Source organism: Mercenaria mercenaria, chromosome 19, assembly GCF_021730395.1.
Source record: "Mercenaria mercenaria strain notata chromosome 19, MADL_Memer_1, whole genome shotgun sequence".
Lineage (NCBI taxonomy): Eukaryota > Metazoa > Mollusca > Bivalvia > Venerida > Veneridae > Mercenaria > Mercenaria mercenaria.
The window spans coordinates 24,652,284-24,665,292 of NC_069379.1; the positions used below are offsets into that span (position 1 = coordinate 24,652,284).

At 38.1% G+C, this 13,009-nt stretch overlaps 1 protein-coding gene across 1 annotated transcript in view; it reads left to right on the forward strand.

Annotated features, from left to right (window-relative positions):
* LOC123541928 (tight junction protein ZO-1-like) overlaps positions 1-13,009 on the forward strand; it is a 213,956-nt gene that overhangs the window by 157,685 nt on the left and 43,262 nt on the right. Inside the window, 2 exon segments of the mRNA XM_053531778.1 lie at positions 5,921-6,001; positions 6,658-6,903. Of these exon segments, the coding sequence (XP_053387753.1) occupies positions 5,921-6,001; positions 6,658-6,903 (327 nt within the window).

Here is a 13,009-nt window from a genome sequence, read left to right on the forward strand (position 1 = left end):
ACTAGGTCAGTTGGTCTAAAAATAGAAAAACCTTGTGACCTCTCTAGAGGCCATATATTTCACAAGATCTTCATGAAAATTGATCAGAACGTTCACCTTGATGATATCTAGGTCAAGTTCGAAACTGGGTCATGTGCCTTCAAAAACTAGGTCAGTAGGTCAAATAATAGAAAAACCTTGTGACCTCTCTAAAGGCCATATTTTTCATGGGATCTGTATGAAAGTTGGTCTGAATGTTCATCTTGATGATATCTAGGTCAGGTTCGAAACTGGGTCACGTGCGGTGAAAAACTAGGTCAGCAGGTCTAAAAATAGAAAAACCTTGTGACCTCTCTAGAGGCCATATATTTCATGAGATCTTCATGAAAATTGGTCAGAATGTTCATCTTGATGATATCTAGGTCAAGTTCGAAAGTGGATCACGTTCCTTCAAAAACTAGGTCAGCAGGTCAAATAATAGAAAAACCTTGTGACCTCTCTAGAGGCCATATTTTTCATGGGATCTGTATGAAAGTTAGTCTGAGTGTTCATCTTGATGATATCTAGGTCAAGTTCGAAAGTGGGTCACGTGCCTTCAAAAACTAGGTCAGTAGGTCAAATAATAGAAAAACCTTGTGACCTCTCTAAAGGCCATATTTTTCATGGGATCGGTATGAAAATTGGTCTGAATGTTCATCTTGATGATATCTAGGTCAAGTTCGAAACTGGGTCATGTGCGATCAAAAACTAGGTCAGTAGGTCTGAAAATAGAAAAGCCTTGTGACCTCTCTAGAGGCCATACTTGTGAATGGATCTCCATAAAAATTGGTCAGAATGTTCATCTTGATGATATCTAGGTCAAGGTCGAAAGTGGGTCACGTGCCATCAAAAAGTAGGTCAGTAGGTCAAATAATGAAAAAACATTGTGACCTCTCTAGAGGCCATATTTTTCATGGGATCTGTATGAAAATTGGTCTGAATGTTCATCTTGATGATATATAGGTCAAGTTTGAAACTGGGTCACGTGCGATCAAAAACTAGGTCAGTAGGTCTTGAAATAGGAAAACCTTTTGACCTCTCTAGAGGCCATACCCTTGAACGGATCTTCATGAAAATTGGTCAGAATGTTCACCTTGATGATATCTAGGTCAATTTTGAAACTGGGTTACGTGCCTTAAAAAACTAGGTCAGTAGGTCAAATAATAAAAAAGCCTTGTGACCTCTCTAGAGGCCATACTTTTCATGGGATCTGTATGAAAGTTGGTCTGAATGTTCATCTTGATGATATCTAGATCAAGTTTGAAACTGGGTCACGTGCGGTCAAAAACTAGGTCAGTAGGTTTAAAATTATTAAAATCTTTTGACCTCTCTAGAGGCCATATTTTTCAATGGATCTTCATGAAAATTGATCTGAATGTTCACCTTGATGATATCTAGGTCATGTTTCGAAACTGGGTCACGTGCGGTCAAAAACTAGGCCAGTAGGTATAAAAATAGAAAAACATTGTGACCTCTCTAGAGGCCATATTTTTCATGAGATCTTCATGAAAATTAGTGAGAATGTTCACCTTGATGATATCTAGGTAAAGTTCAAAACTGGGTCACGTACCTTTGAAAACTAGGTCAATAGGTCAAATAATAAAAAAACCTTACAGTGACCTCTCTAGAGACCATATTTTTCAATGGATCTTCATGAAAATTGGTCAGAATTTTTATCTTGATAATATCTAGGTCAAGTTCAGAACTAGGTCACATGAGCTCAAAAACTAGATCACTATGTCAAATAATAGAAAAAATGACGTCATACTCAAAACTGGATCATGTGGGAAGAGGTGAGCGATTCAGGACCATCATGGTCCTCTTGTTTATCCAATTGCCCTATGATTATCTAACAGTATTATACTATAATACAATTCTTGTCTGGAGTAACCACTGGTTGGAATTTAAGGAAACTTCATAGGACGCTTCGCTCTTAAGAGGAAATGCCCATATTATTTTCATGTACCTGTTGGATGGTTTTCGACTTTTGGAAGAAAAAGTAGAGCTATTGCACTCACCCCAGCATCGGCGTCAGCATCTCTGTTGGTTAAAGTTTTTGATGAATAAGATATCGCTGTTTCTATCAAAGCTATTGACTTGAAACTTAAAACAGTTATTTACTATCAAAGTCTACACCAGGAGAAACAATCCCCATAACTCTGATTTGAATTTTAACAGAGTTACTCCTTTTTAACTTAGAAGTTTTGGTTAAAGTTTTGGATTAAGTCAAATATCTCTGTTACTATGAAAGCTATTTACTATAAAAGCCTACACCAGGAGAAACAGTCCCCATAATTCTGATTTGAGTTTTGATGGAGTTATGCCCCTTTTTGACTTGGAATTTTTTTGTTAAAGTTTTTGATAACATCAAATATCTCTGTTTCTATCAAAGCTATCAAAACAATTCCCATAACTCTGGTTTGAATTTTAACAGAGTTATGCCCCTTTTTAACATAGAAGTTTTGGTTAAAGTTTTGGATTAAGTCAAATATCTCTGTTACTATGAAAGCTATTTACTGTAAAAGTCTACATCAGGAGAAACAGTCCCCATAACTCTGGTTTGAAATTTGACAGAGTTATGCCCCTTTTTAACTTAGAATATTTTGGTTTATGTTTTATAAAGTTTTTACTGGCAAAGCCCTAATTCAGAGTCAAGCACTGAGAAAAGTTGAGCTCACTGTCTTACGGACAGCTCTTGTTCACCCAGTTGTTGCCCTTTAGTTATTCAACAACAGTGTTCTATAGTACAATTCTTGTCTAGAGTATTTCTCAGCAACCAAAGGTTGGAATTTAGCGAATCTTCTTAGGAACTTTTACTATCAAGAGGAGATGCACATATTATCTTCATGTTCCTGTCAGATGATTTTTCAGGGAGTAATTGCCCTTATTCAACAGTATTGTACTATAGCACAATTCTTGTAGGGAGTATTTCTCAGCAACCCCTGCTTGGAATTTAGTGAAACTTCATAGGAAGCTTCACTTTTAAGAGGAGATATGCATATTGTCTTCATATTCCTGTTGGATGATTTTTCACCCAGTTATTGTCCTTTGATTATTCAAAAAAGTAAACTATAGTATAATTCTTGTATGTAGTATTTCTCGGCAACCACTAGTTGAAATTTAGTGATACTTAATGGGATACTTCACTCTTAAGAGGAGATGCACATATAGTCTTTGTGTTCTGGTTGGATGATTTTTCACCCAGTTACTACCCTTTCTTCATAGGAACCTTCACTATCAAGAGGAGATGTGCATATCATCTTCATGTTCCTGTCAGGTGATTTTTCAGGGAGTTATTGCCTTTATTCAACAACAATATACTATAGTACAATTCTTGTCCGAAGTATTTCTCAGCAACGACTGGTTGGAATTTAGCGAATCTTCATAGGAAGCTTTTACTATCAAGAGGCAATCAACATATTTGTCACAATGGCGGTTTGGTATATGTGTGTATGTGCGTCTGTCTGAATTTGCCTAGGGCTGTAACTTATCCATGGATCAAGGGATTCTTAAATAACTTGGCACATTATGTTTGCCTCAATGACATGGTGTGTCGCGTGCAAGAACCAGATTGGTAGCTTAAGGTCAAGGTCATTCTTTGAGGTCAAAGGTCAAAACTCAACACTGTTTTGCTTGTCTCGGCTGTAACTCAGCCATGGATTGAGAGATTTTTAAATACTTTGGCACAAATGTTTGCCTCGATAAGATGATGTGTCATGTGCAACAACCAGAAAATATTAATACTTTTGACAGCTGGCAGGCTCGACATGTTGCCCGTGGGCATCTAGTTTACCCAGTTATTGCCCTATGATTATTCAACAGTAATATTTTCACCCGCAGTAAAGCCAGTAAAGTGAGCACAGCACTATTTTATATGTGAATTCCATTTCATTGTTCCCCCGCAGTACAACCAGTCAAGTGAGCACAGCACTATTTTATATGTGAATTCCATTTCAGATTTACCCGCAGTACAGCCAGTAAAGTGAGCACAGCACTATTTTATATGTGAATTCCATTTCAGATTTATCTGCAGTACAGCCAGTAAAGTTAGCACAGCACTATTTTATATGTGAATTTCATTTCAGATTTAACTGCAGTACAGCCAGTAAAGTGAGCACAGCACTATTTTATATGTGAATTCCATTTCAGATTTAACCGCAGTACAGCCAGTAAAGTGAGCACAGCACTATTTTATATGTGAATTCCATTTCAGATTTAACCGCAGTACAGCCGGTAAAGTGAGCACAGCACTATTTTATATGTGAATTTCATTTCAGATTTAACTGCAGAACAGCCAATAAAGTGAGCACAGCACTATTTTATATGTGAATTCCATTTCAGATTTAGCCGCAGTACAGCCAATAAAGTGAGCACAGCACTATTTTATATGTGAATTTCATTTCAGATTTAACTGCAGAACAGCCAATAAAGTGAGCACAGCACTATTTTATATGTGAATTCCATTTCAGATTTAACCACAGTACAAGCCAGTAAAGTGAGCACAGCACTACATGTATTTTATATGTGAATTCCATTTCAGATTTATCCGCAGTACAGCCATTAAAGTGAGCACAACACTATTTTATATGTGAATTCCATTTCAGATTCACCCGCAGTACAGCCAATAAAGTGAGCACAGCACTATTTTATATGTGAATTCCATTTCAGATTCACCCGCAGTACAGCCAATAAAGCGAGCACAGCACTATTTTATATGTGAATTCCATTTTAGATTTATCCGCAGTACAGCCAGTAAAGTGAGCACAGCACTATTTTATATGTGAATTCCATTTCAGATTTACCCGCAGTACAGCCAATAAAGTGAGCACAGCACTATTTATGTCTCCCACCACACAGTGATGTGGGAGACATATTGATATACTCCAGTCTGTGTGTGTCTGTGTGTCTGTCACAAAGCTTGTCTGCACTCTAAGTCGAACATTTCTCATCCGATCTTCACCAAACTTGAACAAAATGTGTTTGACCATAAGAGCTCAGCCAAGTTCGTTAACTAGCCAAATCGGTCCAGGTGTTTTGGAGTTACGGCCCTTGAATTACCAAAAATCGGCCTTTTTACTCTTGTCCGCACTCTAATTCAAACATTTCTCATCCGATCTTCACCAAACTTGAACAAAATGTGTTTGACCATGAGACCTCGGCCAAGTTTGATAACTAGCCAAATCGGTCCAGGCATTTTGGAGTTACGGCCCTTGAATTATCGAAAAATTGGCACTCTCATCCGATCTTCACCAAACTTGAACAAAATGTGTTTGACCATGAGACCTCGGCCAAGTTCGATAATTAGCAAAATCAGTTTAGGCATTTTAGAGTTACGGCCCTTGAATTATCAAAAAATTGGCAGTTTTACTCTTGTCCGCACTCTAAGTCGAACATTTCTCATCCGATCTTCACCAAACTTAAACAAAATGTGTTTGACCATGAGACCTCGGCCAGGTTTGATAACTAGCCAAATCAGTTTAGGCATTTTGGAGTTACGGCCCTTGAATTACTGAAAAATCCGCCTTTTTACTCTTGTCCGCTCTCTAAATCCAACATTTCTCCTCCGATCTTCACCAAACTTGAACAAAATGTGTTTGGCCATAAGACCTTAGCCAAGTTCGATAACTAGCCAAATCCACCCAAGCACTTTTGATTTATGGCCCTTGAATTACTGATTGGATCCACTCATCCAGACCATATAATTGGATCCACTCGTCTAAACCATCTAAAGAAACTAGAAAGCATCTCTAGTTTATATGTGAATTTCATTTTAGATTTATCCGCAGTACAGCCAGTAAAGTGAGCACAGCACTATTTTATATGTGAATTCCATTTCAGATTTATCCGCAGTACAGCCAGTAAAGTGAGCACAGCACTATTTTATATGTGAATTCCATTTCAGATTCACCCGCAGTACAGCCAATAAAGTGAGCACTAGCAATATAGATAAATCAAAGCTTTCAGATCTCTCTGCTAAATTCAGGTAAGTCTCATGAAAAATACATATGGAAATCCTGTATGTAAGTATAACAGTAGTCACTGAAAAGAAATATTCTTCATTCCTAGGGAAATCCTCATCACCTTTCATCATTACAATTTGAATATTTAATCAGTGAAAATTTGCTACAAACATTATCAATGCAAGCATTGCTGTTTGACAAAAACCTTGCCATTGTCATTAAGCAAAGTACTTATTTATACACTATATGCAGAGATTACCAGCTTTGTAAACATTTTGCTTATAGCATAACACTGTAGAGTGAAAATTGCCTTTTAACAAAATACCTATTTCAGTATAACTCACAAACTTTGCCTTGTTTATGACAGTTTTTTTTCTCTTTCAAAGCTTGTAAGAGTGTTGGAAAATATGTAAAATGCTGTCTCATCACATCTGTTACCTATTTGAAAATTCAAATGATTGATCTTGTTTCTGATAGCATGGAAACCCAAACTGTCCATTTTGTCGTTACTCTGCATGACCTTATGTTGTAAAGACCTTGTTGTCCAGGAGTCATATACCAGGCAAATGTAAATATTTATATTGTTTTTGTATATTCAACCAGATTTTCACGCATGTTAACAAAGACTCCAGAGCTTTCTTCCTATGTATATATATTCCCATCCCGCATTGATTTGCAGAAGTGACGAACGCTTCAAAATAAGCAGTAGTAGTTTAAACAGTGCCAAGTCTCCACCTACTGGAAGCCCGGGAGGTGCGCAAAGCCCTGGGCTTGAACCAGCACAGCAGGGATCTGGTGATGGAAGATCAGGGAATCAACGGAAGCAGCCACCGCCTGTACCTGTAAAAACATACCATTTGAAGGATCGGGGAATTGAACCAGATGACCAGAAAATCCGCAATTATGAAAACACAACAAATCTCAGGTGATTATTGGTAGATTACAATAAGGCAGTAAAACAAGAGCACAGCAGTTAAATGTGTCATATGCTGCAGCTAAACCTGAGAATGGAAAAGTCTGTAAACAAGGCCTTGGGTCTTTCAAAAGTTTGCTCAGAAGCACTTAGTAAGAGAACACTTTGTTAATGATATCCTGTGCTGATCATATTGTTACGGGGTTGGTCAACCAAAAAAATGAATGTCACAGTGACTTTGAGGTAAAAAACAGGCTTCCTATCAGTAATTGGGGGATACCACAGTCAAAATTGATAGGACGTATGTTTTGTTTTGAGCAGAATGCTGATCCCTATATAGATTGTTTGGGGACTATTTACTTCAAGTTGCAGCGTACTACATTCCAAATTACTTGTTCTGTTTTACAGACAGCTCTTGCTTTTATGCCCTCAAAGACAAAGTCCTTAGATACATATAGTGTTTGAAATGTCTGTCCAGCCATCACAATTTCTTGCTAAATTTAAAATATTTTCACTGCAGTGCTCCTTTAGTGGCCAGCTGCCAGTTTCCTTCAGATCATTCTGTTTTGTTAAATAAATTTGGCAACCAGGTGGCAGGGCTAGTTTTATTTATTTTGCTTTATGGAAAACTTTGAAAATCCTCACCTCTGAAACCAGTCTGATTTAGCAATGATCCTTTTATGACCCTCTACGAAGTTCCTTCAAAATATTTCATTTTTGTCGAGCCCGCTTGCAGTGAGCTCGATACAGTCAGTCACTTTTGGCAGGTCAGTGTATGTGTGTGCGTCCGTCAGTGCGTCTGTCCGGGCAACCGAAATGAAAGAGGGGGCCACTTAACAGTAAAGAGAACAAAAGAGAACAAAAGCGTCAGTCTGTAAACAATAGAATAAAGGGCCAGGGCCCTTATTCAAACAAAAGAAAATAACAAAGAAATGGCCCCCTCTTTCATTTCGGCCTGACGTGTGTCCAGTTTTGTCCGTACCATAACTTTGACATGCATGGACCAATCTTGTTTATATTTGGCATGAATGAGTGAAGAGTGTCATGCGTCAACCCCATATATCTATCTCAAAGGTCAAGGTCACAGTTGTAGGTCAAATGTCAAATTGAAGTTTGTCTGTAGCATTTCTACTTCATGCATGGTGGGATTTTGATGTATCTTGGCATGAATGTTCACCATTATGAGACAGAGTGTGGTACGCAAGAACCAGGTCCCTAGGTCTAAGGTCAAGGTCACACTTAGAGGCCAAAGGTACTGGCGGGCTCGACATTCTGCCAGTGGGCATGCAGAATGTATTTCTAGTGATAAAAAAGATGGCTGCCTTGGAACATGGCTAGTTAGCTCACCTGTCACATAGTGACAAGGTGAGCTTTTGTGATCACGCAGCGTCCATGCATGCGTGCGTGCGTAAACTTTTGCTTGTGACCACTCTAGAGGTCACATTTTTCACGGGATCTTTATGAATGTTCACCTTGATGATATCTAGGTCAAGTTCGAAACTGGGTCACGTGCGGTCAAAAACTAGGTCAGTAGGTCTAAAAATAGAAAAACCTTGTGACCTCTCTAGAGGCCATATCTTTCACAAGATCTTCATGAAAATTGGTCAGAATGTTCACCTTGATGATATCTAGGTCAAGTTCGAAACTGGGTCACGTGCCTTCAAAAACTAGGTCAGTAGGTCTAAAAATAGAAAAACCTTGTGACCTCTCTAGAGGCCATATATTTCACAAGATCTTCATGAAAACAGGTCAGAACGTCCACCTTGATGATATCTAGGTCAAGTTCAAAACTAGTCACGTGCCATCAAAAACTAGGTCAGTAGGTCAAATAATAGAAAAACCTTGTGACCTCTCTAAAGGCCATATTTTTCATGGGATCTGTATGAAAGTTGGTCGGAGTGTTCATCTTGATGATATCTAGGTCAAGTTCCAAACTGGGTCACGTGCGGTCAAAAACTAGGTCAGTAGGTCTAAAAATAGAAAAACCTTGTGACCTCTCTAGAGGCCATATATTTCATGAGATCTTCATGAAAAATGGTCAGAATGTTCACCTTGATGATATCTAGGTCAGGTTTGAAAGCGGGTCACGTGCCGTCAAAAATTAGGTAAGTAGGTCAAATAATAGAAAAACCTTGTGACCTCTCTAGAGGCCATATTTTACATGGGATCTGTATGAAAGTTGGTCTGGATGTTCATCTTGATGATATCTAGGTCGAATTCGAAAGTGGGTCATGTGCCATCAAAAACTAGGTCAGTAGGTCAAATAATAGAAAAACCTTGTGACCTCTCTAAAGGCCATATTTTTCATGGGATCTGTATGAAAATTGGTCTGAATGTTCATCTTGATGTTATCTAGGTCAAGTTCGAAACAGGGTTATGTGCGGTCAAAAACTAGGTCAGCAGGTCTAAAAATAGAAAAACCTTGTGACCTCTCTAGAGGCTATACTTGTGAATGAATCTTCATAAAAATTGGTCAGAATGTTCATCTTGATGATATCTAGGTCAAGTTCGAAAGTGGGTCACGTGCCGTCAAAAAGTAGGTCAGTAGGTCAAATAATGAAAAAACGTTGTGACCTTTCTAGAGGCCATATTTTTCATGGGATCTGTATGAAAGTTGGTCTGAATGTTTATCTTAATGATATATAGGTCAAGTTTGAAACTGGGTCAACTGCGATCAAAAACTAGGTCAGTAGGTCTTAAAACAGAAAAACCTTGTGACCTCTCTAGAGGCCATACCCTTGATGGATCTTCATGAAAATTGGTCAGAATGATCACCTTGATGATATCTAGGTAAATTTTGAAACTGGGTCACGTGCCGTAAAAAACTAGGTCAGTAGGTCAAATAATAAAAAAAAAACCTTGTGACCTCTAGAAGGCCATACTTTTCATGGGATCTGTATGAAAGTTGGTCTGAATGTTTATCTTGATGATATCTAGGTCAAGTTTGAAACTGGGTCAACTGCGGTCAAAAACTAGGCCAGTAGGTTTAAAATTAGAAAAATCTTTTGACCTCTCTAGAGGCCATATTTTTCAATGGATCTTCATGAAAATTGATCTGAATGTTCACCTTGATGATATCTAGGTCAGTTTCGAAACTGGGTCATATGTGGTCAAAAACTAGGCCAGTAGGCATAAAAATAGAAAAACATTGTGACCTCTCTAGAGGCCATATTTTACATGAGATCTTCATGAAAATTAGTGAGAATGTTCACCTTGATGATATCTAGGTAAAGTTCAAAACAGGGTCACGTACCTTCGAAAACTAGGTCAATAGGTCAAATAATAGAAAAACCTTGTGACCTCTCTAGAGACCATATTTTTCAATGGATCTTCATGAAAATTGGTCAGAATTTTTATCTTGATAATATCTAGGTCAAGTTCAAAACTGGGTCACATGAGCTCAAAAACTAGGTCACTATGTCAAATAATAGAAAAAACAACGTCATACTCAAAACTGGGTCATGTGGGAACAGGTGAGCGATTCAGGACCATCATGGTCCTCTTGTTTTCTCTGTTCTGGTTGGGAACCATTTTCCGGACAGGACCAGTTTCCGGACACATGTAATATCTGCTTTATTTCGTTGTTTTTCATGTAATTGTTTTATCTAGATCATTTAGATGTTTGTTCTTCATGTCTACAACAAACCACTATTTTATAAGGCTGTATAATGTTTGGGTTTTTGATGATAACTCACCTGCGTTTACAAAACAACTTTCTTATTTAACGGGGCATGAAGATAGCTTTGCGCATGCGAAGTAGTTCACACTTGCCGAGGTATCAAGTGGGGAAGAAATAATCAAACTACATAATGATTGTCTGCTGATAACATGTTCTAGTTTTAATTTCACGCTAAAAGTTACGTAAGATGCAGCGCTGTTGATCTTTGCACTAATTTTGTTCTATATCTATTGGAATTATCAAGAATTCGTATAAGACGAAATTCAAGTTTTTTATAGTCAACCTCGGTTTGCTTTCGTAGCTGCTATTGAACGCCGGGTTATGTTTCATGTGCAATTTTGAAGAGATGAATGATAAAGAAATGTGTAGAAATAGTATAATTACTTATTTTGATATCAAATTAACAACAAAACACTGTCAAAATATTTGTCCGGATACTGGTTTACCTGTAGGGAAAAATAACTTATTTTAGTGACCCCATTTGAGGCCCCATGGAACCCATATTTTAGTCACAACGCGATGCTGATTACAACATCGGATGTGGAAGGAGCTGAAGTTTGTGCAGTGTGGGCTTCTTTTATGTCAAATATTTTTTTAGGGAATAATGGAGCCGAAATATGAATAGGTGTCTGGAAAATGGTTCCCAACCAGTATGGCTATATGCCATGGAAAACTAAAAAATCTTCTTTGAAACTGCTGGCCCCAATTCAAAATAATTTCACAGAGATGTTCCTTGGGTGATGCTCCAGATTCTTTCGAGCTCCCATCCACATTATCCCTAGCCCTTCTACCCTCATCCCACACTTACAGTGTTTTTATGTCAACTGTTTGAAATACTTCACAGATGTTTTTGGTATCATTAGATGAACTCCCAGGACAAGTAACACAACTCTAGTTTTTAGTTTGTCAAAATTGTGCCCCTTTTTGTTTGTTTGTTGGTTTGTTTGTTTGTTTGTTTGTTTTGGGTTTCAACAGTATATCAGTTATGTGACGGCGGCCAGTTAACCTAACCAGTGTTCTTGGACTCTGAACCACTACAAACCTGTTCTCCGCAAGTTACTGCCAACTTCCCCGCATGAATCAGAGGTGGAGGACGAATGATTGCAGACACAATGTCTTTTAGCAAATGGTCACATAGAACATACACCCTGCCAGGGGATCAAACTCAAGACCCCGATTTAAAAATGATTTCACACAAATGGTCCTTGCGTGACCTTCTACCAAAATTATTACACATGTTTCTTGATATTTTCTCCGTATCATGTCATCATGACCTCTGCTCACATTACATCGTCAAGATAAGTTGGCATCAGCATATTGTCAGGATTTCCACATTTGTAAGCTCACTTTTACAAAGGTTCAGGGTGAGCTATAAGTATAGATGTATTGTCCAGGTTCAATCGTCCGTTGTCAACAATTTACCTAAACCTCTTTGAAAATACTTGAAAGAATTACACCAAACTTGGACTGTAGCATCCTTGCAAGGTCCTTTGCTAAATTTGTTTAAATGAGGGCACATGAACTGCTTGCTGGAAATTCATCAAACTTGGTCTGTGGCATCCTTGCAAGGTCCTTTGCTAAATTTGTTTAAATGAGGGCACATGAACCGCTTGCTGGAAATACACCAAACTTGGTCTGTAGTATCCTTGCAAGGTCCTTTGCTAAATTTGTTTAAATGAGGGCACATGAACCGCTTGCTGGAAATTCATCAAACTTGGTCTGTGGCATCATTATAAGGTGTGCTTGACACTTCCAGAAGCCTCTAGACTAAAAATAGAAAAACTTTTAAACAACATCATCTCAAGAACCACTTGATGGATGTTCATCAGACTTGGTCTGTAGTGTCAGTGTAAGGTCATCTCTTAAGTTCATTCATAGGTTGCACTTGGCCTCTTTTGTTGGCCACAAACATCTTCTCATGAATGGCTTGATGGATCTTCATTTAACTTGGTCTATAGCATCATTCTAAGGTAATCCCTCAAATTTATTCAGTGGGTGCAGGGACTGCTAGAGCTAAAAATAGAGAAAAAACTTTTATAGGGGCTGTTGAAGCTAAGAATAGAAAGAGCTTTAAACAGGTTCTTCCAGTTTGTATATAGTATATTATTCCAGTTTATCTAAAAACATGGCTGCCAGAGGGGGTGGTCACTTTCCCTATATGTATATAGTGGAAACTTCAAAGATCTTCTTGTGTGAAACTGCTAACCCGATATAAAAATGATTTCACACAAATGGTCCTACTTGTGTGACCTTCTACCAAGATAATTCAAATTATTTTGATTCGTCAAAAAACATAGCCGCCAGAGGGCGTGGTCACTTTTCCCTAATATTTCTTGTATGAAACGGCAAGCGTGATTTTAAAATAATTTCACACAAATGGTCCTTGTGTGACCTTCTGCCAAGGTTATTCAAATTATTTTGCCCCCATGCATTCACACC